Source organism: Sciurus carolinensis, chromosome 8, assembly GCF_902686445.1.
Source record: "Sciurus carolinensis chromosome 8, mSciCar1.2, whole genome shotgun sequence".
NCBI classification, from domain to species: Eukaryota; Metazoa; Chordata; class Mammalia; order Rodentia; family Sciuridae; genus Sciurus; species Sciurus carolinensis.
In genome coordinates this window covers 64,186,895-64,203,520 of record NC_062220.1, presented here as the reverse complement: position 1 = coordinate 64,203,520, position 16,626 = coordinate 64,186,895, and the positions used below count along the sequence as shown (strand labels likewise).

General features: G+C 34.2%; 2 protein-coding genes across 2 annotated transcripts in view; one reads left to right on the top strand and one right to left on the bottom strand.

The window, feature by feature from the left end:
• Positions 1-16,626, top strand: part of Fbxl13 (F-box and leucine rich repeat protein 13) — a 227,398-nt gene that overhangs the window by 82,428 nt on the left and 128,344 nt on the right. Inside the window, exon 9 of the mRNA XM_047561512.1 lies at positions 2,846-2,978. Coding sequence (XP_047417468.1) covers positions 2,846-2,978 — 133 coding nt within the window. The remainder of the gene's footprint in view (positions 1-2,845; positions 2,979-16,626) is intronic.
• Lrrc17 (leucine rich repeat containing 17) overlaps positions 13,663-16,626 on the bottom strand; it is a 29,731-nt gene continuing 26,767 nt past the window's right edge. Inside the window, exon 4 of the mRNA XM_047561511.1 lies at positions 13,663-14,491. Within this exon, the coding sequence (XP_047417467.1) occupies positions 14,094-14,491 (398 nt within the window). The 3' untranslated portion in view covers positions 13,663-14,093. The remainder of the gene's footprint in view (positions 14,492-16,626) is intronic.

Genomic DNA, 16,626 nt, shown 5'->3' with positions numbered 1-16,626 from the left:
TCTCTACATCTTTATCCAATGAGGGCGGAAGTGCTGGCTTTTTCTAATTTCTGCCAGGCTTCTGCAGGATTCCTCCTGATCTTAATATTGCACATATTATTTTTCCTCCAGAGCATTTGGATTCATTTTTTCTTCTTTATGAGTTTTCCAAAGCAAAAAGCAACATCCCAAAACATCTGACACATAAATATAAGGTTTATTCCTTTAAACCAGTGATTCTTAAAGTGTGGTCCTGAGACTAGAAGCATCAGCAACACCCAGGAACTTCTTGGAAATGCAAATTCTCAGGCCACACCCCAGAGAAACTCTGGGAGTAGCAAATCAACAATCTGTTTTAACAGTCCACCCAGATGATTCTGATACAGGCTGAAGTCTGAGAATCACTGCCCTAAACTAAAAATAAACTTAAGACATGAATATCTGATTTGTTAGCTCAGATGGAATCAATTCTCTTATTGATGTTGTCATACAGAGTGCGAATAGAACAATTCACCCAAGAATGGGGAGAATACTCTGATGATATATAAAAATGTTGGGTTGACTTAGGGATTAGGGCTCCTGGCACCTTGTCAACTCCTCTTAGTTTCTGTAAGTTTTAGAGATTCTGAAAATGGTGTCAGGCCCCCTATTCTCAAGTCAGTGAATATCATAGGATATCATCCATCCTCTATCATTAGCAATAAGGTCAGCTTTTGACTGGACTTTAGACAACAGGGAAAATGATGGCCATTGATCATTGATAGACAATCATATTTGCTGAGATTACACGTTATCCAGGAAACAAGATAAGTCATATGTGCTTATTTTTTATTGTCGATGACTTCTCTTCCCAGTCTTTTTGGAATAAGAAACACAGGCATGATCCAAGTTACAAAAATAGTATGAGGGTAAGAATAGTACTGAAATGTCAGTCTAGAAGTTCACTTTGGAAAATGCCAGTGTGTGTGTCTGCATGCATGCAAATGCACTGACAATATCAAGCAGGCTTTGTTTATGTGTTACATACATTTATCCTATTCCCTGATCAATTTTAAAAATTTCTATACTCATATTTTGTGTTGTTTTGTTATGTTATTGAACAATAACAGCCAATATACATTGAGTGATGTACTAGCACGTTAGTCGCATTTTCTTGATTTTTCCCTGTAATCTCCTAAGTTAGGAACTATTATTTTTTTTCACTTTACAAATGAAAAACAAAATCACAAACAAAAACAAAAACCCAAAAACTAAGGCTTAGTCAAATAATAGCCCAAGTTGTTAAGTGGTTGAGTTGGAATAGTAACTCTGATCTCTCTGACTACAAAGCATACTCTTAATTAGCAAATATTTTTAAGGAAATACCATTTTTGATTTTCCCCTTCCTGGCTACACAAGATTTCTGCTTTCTAGGTTCTTTTAAAATAACAGAATCTTGCTGGGCTGATGACACACACCTGTAACCCCATTCACTCTGCAAAGCTGAGGCAGGGCCCTGTCTCAAAATAAAAAATAAAAACGGTTGGGGATGTAGCTCAGTGGTAGAGTGCTTGCCCAGCACATGTGAGGCCCTGCAGGAAAAAAAATCTTGAACTCTGAGAACCAATTCTCATCAAAAGATTGGCATTGAGGAGTAATATTCATGAAGGATTTGGTCCATTAAATCCTCTAGATATTTGAATTTTGTTCCTGGGCTGAATTAGACAATCAGAGAGAGTAACATAAGTTGGACCTTGTTTCTTTAGGTGTTCTGTAAGTTGTGCTTTTTTACCCTAAATTCAGCGATTGGTCAGTGTTTTGTTGTAAGAAGTTCCTTGATTTATTTAATTAATCTTTTAGCTTGTTTCTTTTTCTTACTATTAAAATCCTATAGTGTACATCCTTTTCCTCATTTTAAAATACATATATTTGTGGGACTGTGGTTGTTCGTCAGTGGTAGAGCACTTGTGAAGCACTGGGTTCAATCCTTAGCACCACATAAAAATAAATAAATAAGATAAAGATATTGTGTCCATCTACAACTAAAAAAATTTTTTTTTAAATACATGATTGTGGGCTGGGGTTGTGGCTCAGTGATAGAGTGCTTGCGTGGCATGTGTGAGGCACTGGATTCAATCTTCAGCACCACATAAAAATGAATAAATAAAATAAATGTGTTATGTCCATCTACAACTACATGATTGTATCTGCAGGATAAATTCCTAAAGGTAACAAATTTATGATAAAAGTTGAATTGATTTATAATCACAAAAGTATGTGGAGTTATAAAGTGACTTTTGCTCCAAAACATTTTAAGTTCTCTCTGCTTTTTGAAATCTATCATCTCATCATTATCCTATTTTGTATGTCTTCACTCACAAGAGAGACTGGATGTTGTCTCATGTGTTAAGAAGCCATTTGTGGACTGGGAATATAGCATAGCACAGGGGTAGAATGCTTGCCTAGCATGCACAGGCTTTTAAAAAAAATTTTTATTTGTTCTTTTTAGATACACATAACAGTAGAATGTATTTTGGCATATTATATATACATGAAGCGTATCTTCCCATTCTTGATATACAGTGCTTTTATTCCCAGAAACATACACACACAAACATACCCAAAGCCATTTGTGTTTACATTTTCTATCCTAATGTGCTATATTTTTTATTGGCAAACTGAGATCATTTTTGGAATTGTGCTTGTATGCATGTATATTCCTTTTTAATTTATGAAATTTGTATGCTCTAGTAGAACATTCTAATATTTTAGTCTTTTTTCTATTTCGGAATGATGTGATGGAGAGCTTTTAGTACTTGATAATTTTAAAATATTTATATGAAACAGATCTTTTGCATTTTTAATGCCTTTTATTTATTCTTTTTAGATTAATTTTTCCACAGTGAAGAACACAGTTACAGATAAATTTGTAGTGTCTACTTTGCAAAGGTGGCGTCTAAATGTGCTGTGTTTGAATTTTCGTGGTTGTCTTCTCCGACCCAAAACTTTGAAATATGTCAGTAAGTATGTTCATTACAATATTTGTCTTGCTTTTCTGTTTTCTAATTAAATAAATGTAAAGAAAAACATAAATAAAAGGGAAACTTCAGTGATAATCTTATGTCATAAGAATACTGACTGCAACCACATTAAAAACTTACAATATGGTTAGCTCTTACTTGATTGTATGCTCCGGGACTGCGCTGGTCCTTTGTTCTTTTTCTTGATCAATTTTTGATCTTGCATTTGTCTATTTATGTATCATCAATTTATCTACTAAAAACATACATGCAGGCCTGTAATCCCTGCAGCTCAGAAGGCTGAGGCAGGAGGATTACAAATTCAAAGCCAGCCTCAGCAACCTAGTGAGGCCCTCAACAATTTAGCAAGACCTTATCTCAAAATAAAAAAAAATAAAAAGGGCTGGAAAGGTAGCTCAGTGTTAACGGCCCCTGGATATTCTCTCTTTCACATATACACACAAACACACACACTATTAAGAACATATTCTCAGGGCTGGGGATATAGCTCAGTTGGCAGAGTGCTTGCCTTGCATATATACAAGTCCCTGGGTTCAATCTTCTGAACCACAAACAAACAAACAAACAAAAAACCTCACTTAAAAAAATCTAGCAATAAACAGTAAAAGTATCTCCCTTCATCTCCCTCAAACCCATTCACTTACTGAAAAGTACCTAGTATTGTTGTTCTTCTGTTTTTCTAAGGTACATTTACATAGACGTGATATAAAATATAGTTTTAACTTTTGACATGAAAGAGATCATATTGTTTTAGATTTTCTTTTATGTCTTGGAAGTCTTGGCATGTCAGTACATATAGACCTACTAAATTCTTTTTAAATACTGTAAAATCATTTTATAAATGTACTATAATTTATTTAACCTTCCTCTTGATGAACAGGGAAGTTATTTCTGTTTTTTCCAAGCTGCTTTTACTTACACTGTGATTTTTGTCTTTAACTTCCATCTCATTTGAGATGTGGTTTTTACTTACCATACATGTGTTTCTAGAAATGAGAGAAACAAATTATATTTTTAAAAAAGCATATATCCATGCTGATTCCAGATAATGAGAAAGAATGCCATATATATATAAATATCAACTTGAATAAGTCTAAAAATAGTAATGGGTAAAATCAAGTTGCGGGATGACACATATACATACACATAATTATATCACATATATAATTTAATACAAATTTTCCATTTGAAAATTTAATATGTATATGCTTTACTTTTAATTTGAAATTACTGCAAGTATATATACACATATACACATTTATGTTTTTTAAGGACATAACTCGCACATATGCTAACACATAAAAAGCATGAATAGAAATAAAAAACTCCAAATACAAGATAATGTGAGGGGTGAAGAGAGTTTAATAAAATGGAGATGAGGTATATAAGGAGTTACTACTGTTATCTATAGACTTTTTTATTGAAAAAAGAAATTATATAGAATGGAATAATTCTGATTGATTATTGCTGTTGCTAAAGAAAGTTATAGTTTTGGTTTTCTTTTTGGATGACGTTATTGTCTTGAACCACATATTAAATTCAGTTCTTGGTTTTAATAGTTTGTCAATTGATTCTCTTGCGTTTTCTAGGTAAATGGTCATATTATCTGGGATTATTTACAGTTTTATTTCCATTCAATGGTATTTTTATGTCTTTTTTTTTCCCCATTTGATTACATTGCTTAGAACCCTTTGCAAAGTTGAAAAGTAGCAGAGATAGGTAACAATTATGCATGTTCTTGACTCCTCTTTTCATATTTTTAATGAAAGTAATGTTAATATGATTACATTTTAAAATTTCCAGACTATACCTTGTCTGGGGATATAATGCTATTCTCACTTTTACAGTAGCTTTCTCCTGCACATTTACTTCTTATTCAGTCTGGTCATATCTGCCTTTGGGTTTTTTTGTTCTGTTTTGTGTTTGGATACCCGTGACAGTATTTTTTTTTTTTTTGACATATTGTACAAACATGGAGTGCAACCCATTTCAATTTTCGTCCTATTCTTGTGGTTGAACATGATGCGGAGTTATACTGGTTGGGTATTCATATATGAACACAGGAAAATCATGTCTGATTCATTCTACTGTCTTTCCTATTCCAATCCCACCTCCCTTCCCTTCATTCCCCTTTGTCTAATTCAATGAACTTCTATTCTTCCTTCTCCCCTTATTGTGTGTTAGCATCTGCTTATTAAGAGAACATTTGGCCTTTGTTTTTTGGGGATTGGTTTATTCCACTTATCATGGTAGTCTCCAGTTCCATTTATTTACTAGCAAATGCCATAATTTCATTCTTCTTTATGACTGAGTAATAGCTCATTGTGTACATATACCACATTTTCTTTATCGATTCACCTGTTGAAGGGCGCCTGGGTTGGTTCCAAAGCTTGGCTATTGTGAATTGAGCTGCTATGAACATTGATGTGGCTGCATCACTGCAGTATGCTGATTTTAAGTCTTTTGAATGTAAGCCAAGGAGTGGGATCAACTGGGTCAAATGGTGGTTCCATTCCAAGTTTTCTGAGGAATCTACATACTGCATTCCCTAGTGGTTGTACCAGTTTGCAGTCCCACCAGCAATGTATGAGGGTACAGGAGTGTATGTACTTAACCCCCCTCCTTGCCAACACTTATTGTTGCTTGTCTTCTTGATAATTGCCATTCTGACTGGAGTAAGATGGAATCGCAGTATAGTTTTAATTTGCATTTCTCCAATTGCTAGAGATGTTGAAGATTTTTTCAAATATTTTTTGACCATTTGTATTTCATCTTCTGTGAAGTGCCTGTTCAGTTCATTTGCCCATTTATTGATTGGGTTATTTGGGTTTTTTTGGTGTTAAGATTTTTGAGTTCTTTGTACATCCTGGAGATTAATGCTCTATCTGAGGTACAGGTGGTAAAGATTTTCTCCCATTCTGTAGACTCTCTGTAGACTCTCATGGTCTTGATTGTTCTCTTGCTGTGGAGAAACTTTTTAGTTTAATGCTATCCCATTTATTGATTCTTGATTTTGCTTCTAGTTTTAATTTTTTTTAGTTGTAGATGAACACAATACCTTTAATTAATTAATTAATTAATATGTGGTGCCAAGCAAGGCAAACACTACCATTGAGCTACAACCCTAGCCCCTGCCTTTGGGTTTTTAGGAACTATTAATTTCTGATCTACCATGATCATTACCACTTTGTCTTCTAGTGATGTTATAGATTTTGGGGAAAATTTTTTAAGTTTTTTGAATCTAGGCGAGAGAGGGAAACTGATCATGTGCTTAGTCTGCCATTTTGAATCAAATGATTACTTTTGTAGTCTTAAAAATTAATAAATATTTATAAACCTTAATGTGGTAGCCATCCAAACACTCTGTCTCTGTCCCTACGTATATATATGTATATACACATACTTACATACACATGTGAAAAATACATAAAAATATACTACTAAATAAATCTATAGTTTTTGAAAAAGAAAATGGACTCAAGATGCAACATTAGAGGTTCCATTTTGACCTAAGATTTTAATGGCAGCAATATTTGAACAGGGGAATGAATTTCTGAGGAATGAAAATTCATGGGTCTCCAGAAACTTTTATGTAATTTATTTGTTAATTGAGATAAAATTCATATAACATAAAATTTACTGTTTTAACCTCTGAGTATAGAAGGGATATGCATTGGTTTTTAGTATGTACAACCATCACTATTATTAATTCTAGAATATTTTCATTAGCCTAAAAAGAACCTTTACACTCAGTCTGCCTTTTATTTCTTTTTCTAGCCTAACTGCTCAGGTCAAAACTTCAGTTTTGAATATAAATGATCAGACATCCTTGTCTTGTTCCTCATCTCAGAGGGAAAGTTTTTAGTCTTTTTCACCATTAAATAAGAATTAAGTAAGTGTTAAAAAAATATTGCCCTTGCTTGTATTGAGGAAATTCCTTTACATTTCTCCTTTGTTGAGTGTTCTTTTTTAAATCATAAAAAAGCAGTGGATTTTGCAAAATGTCTTTTCTTCATCAACTTAGTTGTTTTTTTTTCCTTCATTCTATTAATATGGTATTTATTGCATTGATTTTTTTTTATATTGAACCACCTTGCATCTCTGAGACCAGTCTTACTTATTTATGGCATATAATCCTTTTGATAAGGTGCTGTATTCTATTTGCAAATATTTTGTTAAGGATATTTCTATCTCCATTTTAAAAGGAATATTTGTCAGTAGTTTTCTTTTTTTGTGGTATTTTGGTATCTGCTTTCCTTATGAGAGTAATACTGACTTCATAGAATGAGTTAGGTGTTTTCTCCTTTTTCTTTTTTTTAAGAGTTTGAGAAGGATTGGTGTTAATTATTCTTAAAATGTTTGGTGGAATTTGCCAGTGAAACCATCTGGTCCTAGGCTCTTCTTAGTTGGAGTTTTTTTTTAATTGCTTACTTAATTCTGTTACTACAGATCTGTTTAGATTTGGTTTCTTCTTAGTTTTGGTAGTTTGAATGTCTAGGAATTTGTCCATTTCACATAGATTATCTCATTAGTTGGGGTATAATTATTTATAATATTCTGATAATTCTTTTTATTTCTGTAAACTGGATACTAATATATACTTTCTGATTTAGTAACATTAGTCCTTTCTTGGTCAATCTACTTAAAATATTATTAAATTTGCTGACTGTTTCAACCAACCAACTTTTTGTTTCTTTTTTTAATTATGATAAAATATATAGAATATCAGAACAACGGTTTTAATTCCTCTAACTGTACTGTTCTACACAGTTCCATTTGCATTTCTGTCAACCATCACCAATTCATCTCCAGAACTTTCCCATCCTGCAAAATCAAAACCTGTACAAATTTAGAACTAACTTCCTATTTCCTCCTTCCTGGCTTCTGGCAACTGCTATTCTACTGTCTGTCACTGTTAACTTGATGGCTCTGGCTACCTCAAGTAAGTGGAATCACACAGTAGTGGTCCTCTTACTAGCTTTTTTTTTTTTTTTTTTTAAACATATGTCTTCAAGGCTCACCCATGTTGGGGCATGTCTCAGAATTTCCTTCCCTTTTAAAGGTGAATAATATTTGTGTCTGTGTGTGTACCGCATATTGTTTTACAGTTCTTCCATCAATAGATACTAAGGTTGTTTCTTCCTTTTTGTTACTGTGTATAATGTTGCTGTGAATACAGGTGTTCAAACAATTTCTAATTCTTCTTCTATATGTTTATCTCTAATCTTTATTATTCTGCTTGTTTTGGGCTTCATTTGATCATCTTTTTCTAGTTACTTTAAAAAATTATAAATGACAGAAATTTATCTTTTAACAGGTACATATAAATTGTACACACTTATGAGAAACCATGTGATGTTTTGATACCTTTTGTAGTGTTCAAGTCAGGGTAAATCTGTCTCCTCAAACATTTATCATTTCTTTATGGAAAAAATATTAAAAATTCTTCATTCTAGGTTTTTAAAAAAAATCCAGAACCTTGTCATTATTTATACTCACCCTCCTGTGCAGCAGTTCTACTTCTAGTTTTGTTTGTTTGTTTCGTTTTGGTACTGGGGACTGAACCCAGGGATACTTTACCACTGAGCTCCATCCCCACATCCCCACCCCTTTTTATTTTGAGACAGGGTCTTTTGAAGTTGCTGAAGTTCTCCCTAAGCTGCTGAGATTGGCTTCGAACTTGTAATTCTCCTACCTCAGTCTCCAGAGTTGCTGGGATTATAGGCATCCAATTTACTTCTAGTTTCTTAATGTGAAAAATTATGTTGCTGATTTGGGGCCTTTCTTCTTTGTCTTCATCATCATCTTCGGCTTCTGCTTTATTTTTTAGAGCAGTTTTAGGTTCTCAGAAAAACTGAGCAGAATGTATAGAAATTTCCTTTATACTCCCTACCCCCACACATTTTAGCTCCCCCACTATCAACATCTCCCACAGAGTCACACATTTGTTACAATTGATGAACCTACATTGACATATCATTATCATTCAAAGTCCATAGTTTACCTTAGGGGTCAATCTTGGTGGTGTACATCTAGGAATTTGGATAAATTTATCATTATATATTTCTACCATTAAAGTGTTAAAATCAGTAGTTTCATTCCCCTAAAAATTCTATGCTATGTTCATTTATTGCCTCCCCCTGTCAACCTCTTGCAGCCACTGATCTGTTTATTGTACCTATAGTTTTGCCTTTTCCAGAATGGCATAAAGTTGGGATAATATAGTCGTAGCCTTTCAGATGGGTTTCTTTCACTTGGTAACATGCAATTAAGTTTCTTATCTTTTCATATCCTTTAGGTATACCACAATTTATTTATCCCTTCATCTATTGAATAGCATCTTGGTTGCTTCCAAGTTTGAACAATAATGTGTGAGTTTGTATGTGTGAATTGTGTGAGTGTGTGTGTGTGTGGTGTGTGTGTGTTTGTGTGTGTGTATGTATCTGTCTGTGGGCATAAGTTGTGTTAGCTTCCTGTCACTGTGATAAAATGCCTAGTATAAACAACTTAAAAGGAAGAAATGTTTACTTTAGCTAGTGGTATGAGAGGCTTCAGTCTGTGTTCTTGTGGCATCTTTGCTTTGGGGCCTATGGAGAGGCAGTATATCATGGCAGAAGCACATGACAGAGGAAAGCATCTCCCCTGGTGGTGGCAAGGAAGCAGAGAGAGAAACAGGAAGGGGCTAGGGCCCCAATATCCCCTTCAGGATATTGATATCCCCCAATGACCTAACTCCTTTCACTAGGCCCCACCTTCTAAAAAGTTCTACAACCTCCCTATTGCATCACAGATTGTGACCAAGCCTTTGGGAGATATTTAATAGCCAAATTATAACCTAGTATTCAACTCATTTGGTTAGAAAACAAGAAGTATGATTGGTAGATTGTGTAGTGAAAGTGTGGTTAGTTTCGTAAGAAACTACTGAGCTGTATTCTAGGGTGGCTGTACAGCTTTGCATTCTCATCAGCAATGAATGCAAGTTCCTATTGCTCCACATCCTTTCCAGCATAAGGTATTGTCAGTCTTCTGGATTTTAGCCATTCTAATAGGGTGTAGTGGTATCTCATTTTTGTTTTTACAATTTATGTCCCTGATGACATAAGATGTGGAGGATCTCATACACCTAAGTCTTTTGGTGAGGTGTCTGCTAAGGTTTTTGGCTCACTTTTAAATCAAGTTGCTATCTTATTGTTGAGTTTTAAAATTTCTTTGTATATTTTGAATAATGGTCCTTTGTTAGATGTGTCTTATGCAAATATGTCCACCAAATCTGTGGCTTGTTTTTTCATCCTCTTAATCTATAGTCTTTTAAAATGTAGGCATATACAGCTATAAACTTCCCTCATTTTTTTTTAAAACTGCTTCCACATAAAAGCTTCCTGATGCTCAGGCACAGGTTCACTGGAAAGTTTGGGATAGGAGGAAAATGGGCAACATAGGTTATAACTTATGTGAAGTACAAAGAGGGTCAGATGACAAAAATGCATATATTAAACTCTATTATGCAGTAGGCATGTTGACTATATGTTCATTATATCAAATAATGGCACATTTTATATTCTGACATGTAATATATGTAGTAGTTTACACTGGGATCTGAGGTCACGATAACCAAAAATATTTTGTTGCTTTATATTTTTTGATATTTTGTTGTCTATTTAAAAATATTTAGTTTTCATCTGGAAGTATAATTCTTGGTACAAATACCTTTATCACAGAAACACTTAAGCACTAAGGCTGAACAGATCTTGATTTTTTTTTTAAAGGAAATAAATGTCCAGTTCATGTTTGTAATATTTAAAATTTGCTACCAGTTATTTAATTAAACCAGTTTTAATTCTAGCAAGCTTGAGTGTGTTAAAGATAAAAGCCATTCTCAGAGATGTTTTAACTTTTCCATTTTCCCCCTAGCTTATATATTTGTGTGTATAGAAATATACACATTTCTTTCAAGAAGTTTGGTTTTTGGATTTCTAGGTTGAAGATAAATACTAGCCAATATTTGGGGTTGTTTGGTTGAGCACAACAGTTGTAATCTTTATGTCAATAAAAGCTTTCGAATAAAAGTAACCTTAAAATGTTATCTTAAAATATTTAAAAATCAGAAGAGGGAACAGGTCCATAGAACTTGGGTAAGTGGATTCTTTTTTTTTTTTTTTGGTGCTGGGGATCGAAGGTAAGTGGATTCTTATTATTGAATTTCTTCTATTTGCCAGAACAGGAGACTTCAGATTTCTCCAAAACACATGAATTAATCTAGGTATAGGCTCCAGAGTAGGAAATAGTATGTGAAAACAGACAAACAAACAAAGAACCCAACACCACGACCAACAACAAAAAAATCCAAAGCTATGCAAGTTAAATATCTTTCCCAAATAATCAGGCATTAAGTCAGAGATAATGGGCTTAGGATTCAGGAGATCTCTGTTCCTAGTTAATCTTGTTTACTTCAGAGAAATCAGAGAATCTTAGGTCCAGCAAGAAAGTTTAAATAAAAAACTTATTTTATCTAAATACTCAAGTGATGTACATATTTGTTCAAACATGAATATCTCAGGATTATCATATTTTTGACTAGCAAGAAGTATACTTATTTTTCAATCTCCTGAATTCATCATCTACAGAACATAAGTCCAAAGATAAGTTATTACAGTTAACTATCAAGAAAGAAATTGGTAGAAGAGGAATTATCTAATTGTTCATTCCATCATGGATTGAAAATACTTCCCTGAAAAGTATAAACTCTGATACACAGAAGGGGAAAATTGTAACCTTTCAAAAATATGCTTCAATTAAAGTCCTGAAAGATATTAGCAGCTCCAAGTAACTTTTGGATGGTCTGTATTAATTTCTATTTTTATGCATTCTAGAGCTTTATTTCCAAATAGAACTCTGGGGATACTATTGAATATGAAAATTAACCAATTCAATCCCAACTATCCTATAAAAATTAAACCAGAGAACACCTTAGGTCCTCTCTCAGATTCAGATTAACTCTTCCATTTCATTCCAGAATCCTCTTGTCCCCAGTATGTGATCCTCTTGTCTCCTACTGATTTCACCCCAGCCTTTCTCATCACCAAATCTTGGCTGTTTTAGGTTCCATGTTCTTAATATTGCACTCTGAGGCTCATGAACAATACATTATTTTGTTACATCTCTCTGGTAGCACTTCAAATTTGACAACTGTCTTTAATTTCATGAATAATATGGAGATTTGGGGGATTTTCATTGAGAAACAGTATCTCAAGGTCTTCACCTCTGAATCAAACCACTGATGAGATGGGTAAAGTAGTTAGAACCTCACAATCCAGTCATTTCCTAAACCACCAGCTCTGGCCATTCCTCCAGCTTCCCCATCTTGGTTTCCTATGTAATTTAATACAAATGTAAATGTTTTGGACTGAAGACTCTCTTGCCACTTGCTCTCATGGGTACTCCTGGAGAGAAAGGATTAACCGTCTTGGCATCTGCTCCTCTTTGGAGGTTTGGTTCTGGAAGTTCTGATGTGAGAAAGCCAAGACTGAGTCCCTAACTCTTAGAGTTCTGTACAACCTGCACAGCATAAAGGGTTTAGACAGACCTGAACCCAGCCCCTGTCACCTGTCAGTCCTGTAACTTTGTTCGAGTTACCTACCTGCTAAGCCTTGAATTCCTCATCTATAAAAAGCAGATAACATTAACTTCCCCAGATAGATCTTGTGAGAATGACAAGTGGAGTATGTGAAACTCTTAGCACAGTGACCAGCATCTAGGTGCTTAAAAAGTGCTCAGTACTACTTATCATATACTATCTTCCATATTTTGGGAGTTTGTGCAAGTATCATTTAAGACCCGTTGCTAAACTTTGTTGGAAGATCTTGATATAAGAAATGAAAATGTATTCAACTCTGTGTGAAAAGGAAATCTGTATAAAAGAAAAAAAATAGTATTTCACTAAGATCAAATATGTTTCTTTTCACTTTGTTTTTCTTTCTTTGTGGAGCACAGCTGACTATTGAAATGCAAGCTGATGGATTCTGAAGTTTAAATTTTCCATGCATGTCCTCTTTTTCTGGTGATCTGTTTCTCTAGATGAGCTAATTTGAATTTGCAAGCCCAAATCATGGTGGGTCTCCTGAACACCACTCCCTCCCTCAGTTGCCTCTGAATTAGTTCCTATATTTTTTTGGGGGGGTTTGGTTTCATCCCAAGTTCTGACTTGAATCATAATCTAATATAATAAGGAACATAGGAACATGTTTTGTTTTATAGCCCTTGTCACATTAGCTTGTCAGGAAGTACTCAGGGTGTCCACCATTGACAGGTGGCTTCCTGAACTCTACTCGGAAAGCAAAACAAAGAAAAAATAATAATGTTGTTTCCACATTCACTAGTGTTTATACCTCCTCAAGGGTCATGATTCATACCATCTACATCTGCTTTTCAGAGCCCATTTTTTGACCAACTTCCAATAATATAATTCTCACTCACTATTTATTGCTTATTGTGACAATTGCCTTTTAGGTCTAGCTTGATAGTTATTTGCAAGGATCAATAAAGAGTGGTTAAGAATTTGAATTTACCAGGCCCTTATTTTGGATTGTACAGGAGTCAGAAATGAGAATTTGCTTAACGTTTATGTTGACTTATGAAATAAAAGGGGGTGCATGGAGGAGGGAATAACATTTTATTATGATTAAACATTTGTATCTTTTCATTTTGATCATCTTTAGATATGGACAGATAACTATCAAAAGGAATGTTAAAACAAACCAAGTCCCCCACCCCCACCAAAAGCAGTAAAAACATTTATACAGGACATTATGAAATTCTAATGCCATTATGAGGACCCAGTTTCTGCAAGGTTCCCACGTGGAATCTTGTATCAGCAGAGGCTGCTCCACCAGTGGACAGGCATGCAGGATGACAATATTCCCTTGATTACTATAATTGTCATAATGTAATAACAATTATGAGATAATTAAAGAAACCTTCCCATAGCTAGATAACCCTGCATAAATAGGTTACACAGTTATTCGAAATGTAAACATATGGTTTTCTGACACCAGTATAGCAAATAGGAGATTATTTACAGCCAGAACAGTTTCTGAGTTATCCCACTATAGTGATTCTTACACTTTGCTTCTTTGTTGTAAGATCCTTGTGTATTTTTTCCCATTCGTCGTCTTCTGTATCCTGGTCGAATGTCTCAGGGTATGCTGGTAACTTGTCTTTGGGGCATTCTTCGTAGTAACTCCGGACATATTTTCCCACAGACCATCCTTTGTATTCTTCAGGCATTTTGCATTCCAGGCCATTATAATGGACATTATAGTGGTGCTTCAACCAATAGTAGAGGTAGTGGATGTTGTAGTCACATCTCCACGGATTATCTCTGAGCCATAAGAGTTTCAAAAAATACAAGTCTTCTAATACTCCATAGTCAAAGTTTTGCAGACTGTTGTTTGTTAAATCTAGCTCTTCTAAATGTGTGAGCCCTAAAAAAGCAGCTAGAAACAGAAAATATTAATTAAACTGATAAATAATTGAGTCTATCGTGAGTTTTAAGGATAAATACAAATTAAAAATAAGAGGTTTGATTCTCCCTGTTGAAAATAAAGGAAGATTTCCCTTCTCTCCTTTTTCTCAGGCTTTTACAGAAAACTTGTAAATATAACTACTTTCTCCTCTTTTTAAAATGTCTTTAATTTTGGAGACTAGATAGGCCATTTGTGATCATTAAAATCCAGGAAAATGCCTTTCTCAAGGACCTGGGAGCCATCTCTTGGAAATGTAAACATCAATGAAGATAAGGCCCCTGTATCCATCCCAGTTTCCTTAAGGCTTTTGGTGGTATTTTGCCTCCAGTTGCAAGACTACCAGTTTTCTCTGGAAAAAGTCAATGAGCTACAGATAAACTTAGGGTGAGCTATATGTAATAAAATGTAATATCAAGTTCTCTTACTTGAAAACTAGTTGCTGTTTATCCTGAAAACATGTACGTGATGGGTAAGTATCTACTTAGCTATATAAAGGACAAGATTCTTTCTCTTTACAATCTGTTAGTGAGTGCCCATGCTGTGCTTCTCATTCTGGTATAAAGTGTATTCAATAATGAAAGTGGAGAGGATGTCTGGGTTGGGAGAAGATTTTCTAAAAATTCTATTTTCCCAATGTATGTGTATTTAAATGCATAGTTTCTAAAATATATTTTTATTCAAACAAAGCTTTCCCTTGATTAGATTGATTAGAGTAAGTGATTGATTTGAGAAGTCAACTTTAAGTTAGCTTTTAAAACAAAAATTTTCTGATATGCATTTTTTTACACGTAATAGAAATATGACACAGAGAGAGAGAGAGAGAGAGAGAGAGAGAGAGAAAGGAAAATATTTCAAATGTAATATTTGAGTAAAGAAAAAATGAAAAGTAGCTTCCTGGGATATCATATCAGTAAGTTCTAAAAATGCCTAGAAAACAATCTTTCCCCAGTTTTGGTGGGGGGAAAGATTCTAATTCTGTAGAGTCCAAAAACAATTTCTACCAATGTTATGAGAACATCTGGCTGTGTTTGGCAAGCTATGGAAGCCGTCAGTTTTGGATCCATATGTATTTAATTTTGCTGGAGGGTGAGCAAATATCAAACACATAACAAAATAAAATAACAAAAGTTTTTTTTTTCTCCCAGAGCAAAGAAATGCCCTAACTTACTCCAGTTTTAGTTGATATGAACTAAACAGATTTCCCAGAATTTATAGGTCTATCCTGATTTCAAATATTTTGTTTCTATTTCAGTGATTTTCTCATTACTGTTTTAAAAAAATGTTTAAGGATACTTGTTGGAGCATAGTATCCTCATTTTGTATTTGGAAAATATGCTGTCATACCAGTACCATTAACTATTTTCATATCATCTGTTCTCAGACAAAACCCAAAATTCCCCCTGAAAAGAATATTTTCTCTTTTAATACAAAGCCATGGCCTGGGGGTCTGGGAGAGGGAGACAGAAGTTCAGTCCTTGTGATTGTAGTTCTGAAGGCATTACATATTTTTTTTCTGTTTGCTAAAATTCTATAGGTCCATGATTTCACAAATTGTCTTTCCTTAAACTGATTCAGCCCAAAAGCATGTGTAAACATTCTTAGATTTTATTTTAAAAGTGCTGTAGTTGTTACTTAAACCATATATATCTAGGCACTTTGGAAAGCTAGTTTTCATATTTCTTAAAGGAGGTAAAACCCCCAGTAAGGTGACTTCTTTCCCTTTTCCACAATAACTCCTGGCACTCCATGCCTTTTAAATCCTGGAAACTCTCATTGCATTTGCATACTTGCCAGTATAAATCATTAAAGTAAGTCTACTTTGGCAGAGTTTCATTTCAAAGATCCTAAAACACAGTAGGTCTTTTATCTGAAAACTCCTTTTGGTTATTTTGCCTTATTTAAGTGCTGAGATACTTTTTTGTTCTAGAGGTCATACCAAAAAAAAAAAAAAAAAGTGGTTGGCATTTGGCAGGTGCTCAATACATATTTATTAGTATAGGAAATACTTTCCTTGGATTGAATTGAATGAATTAATTAAAAAATGAGTACCACTGCCGATAAACAGGGATTAGGTCAAATGTCAGCAAGGAAAATGCATAGGGTAA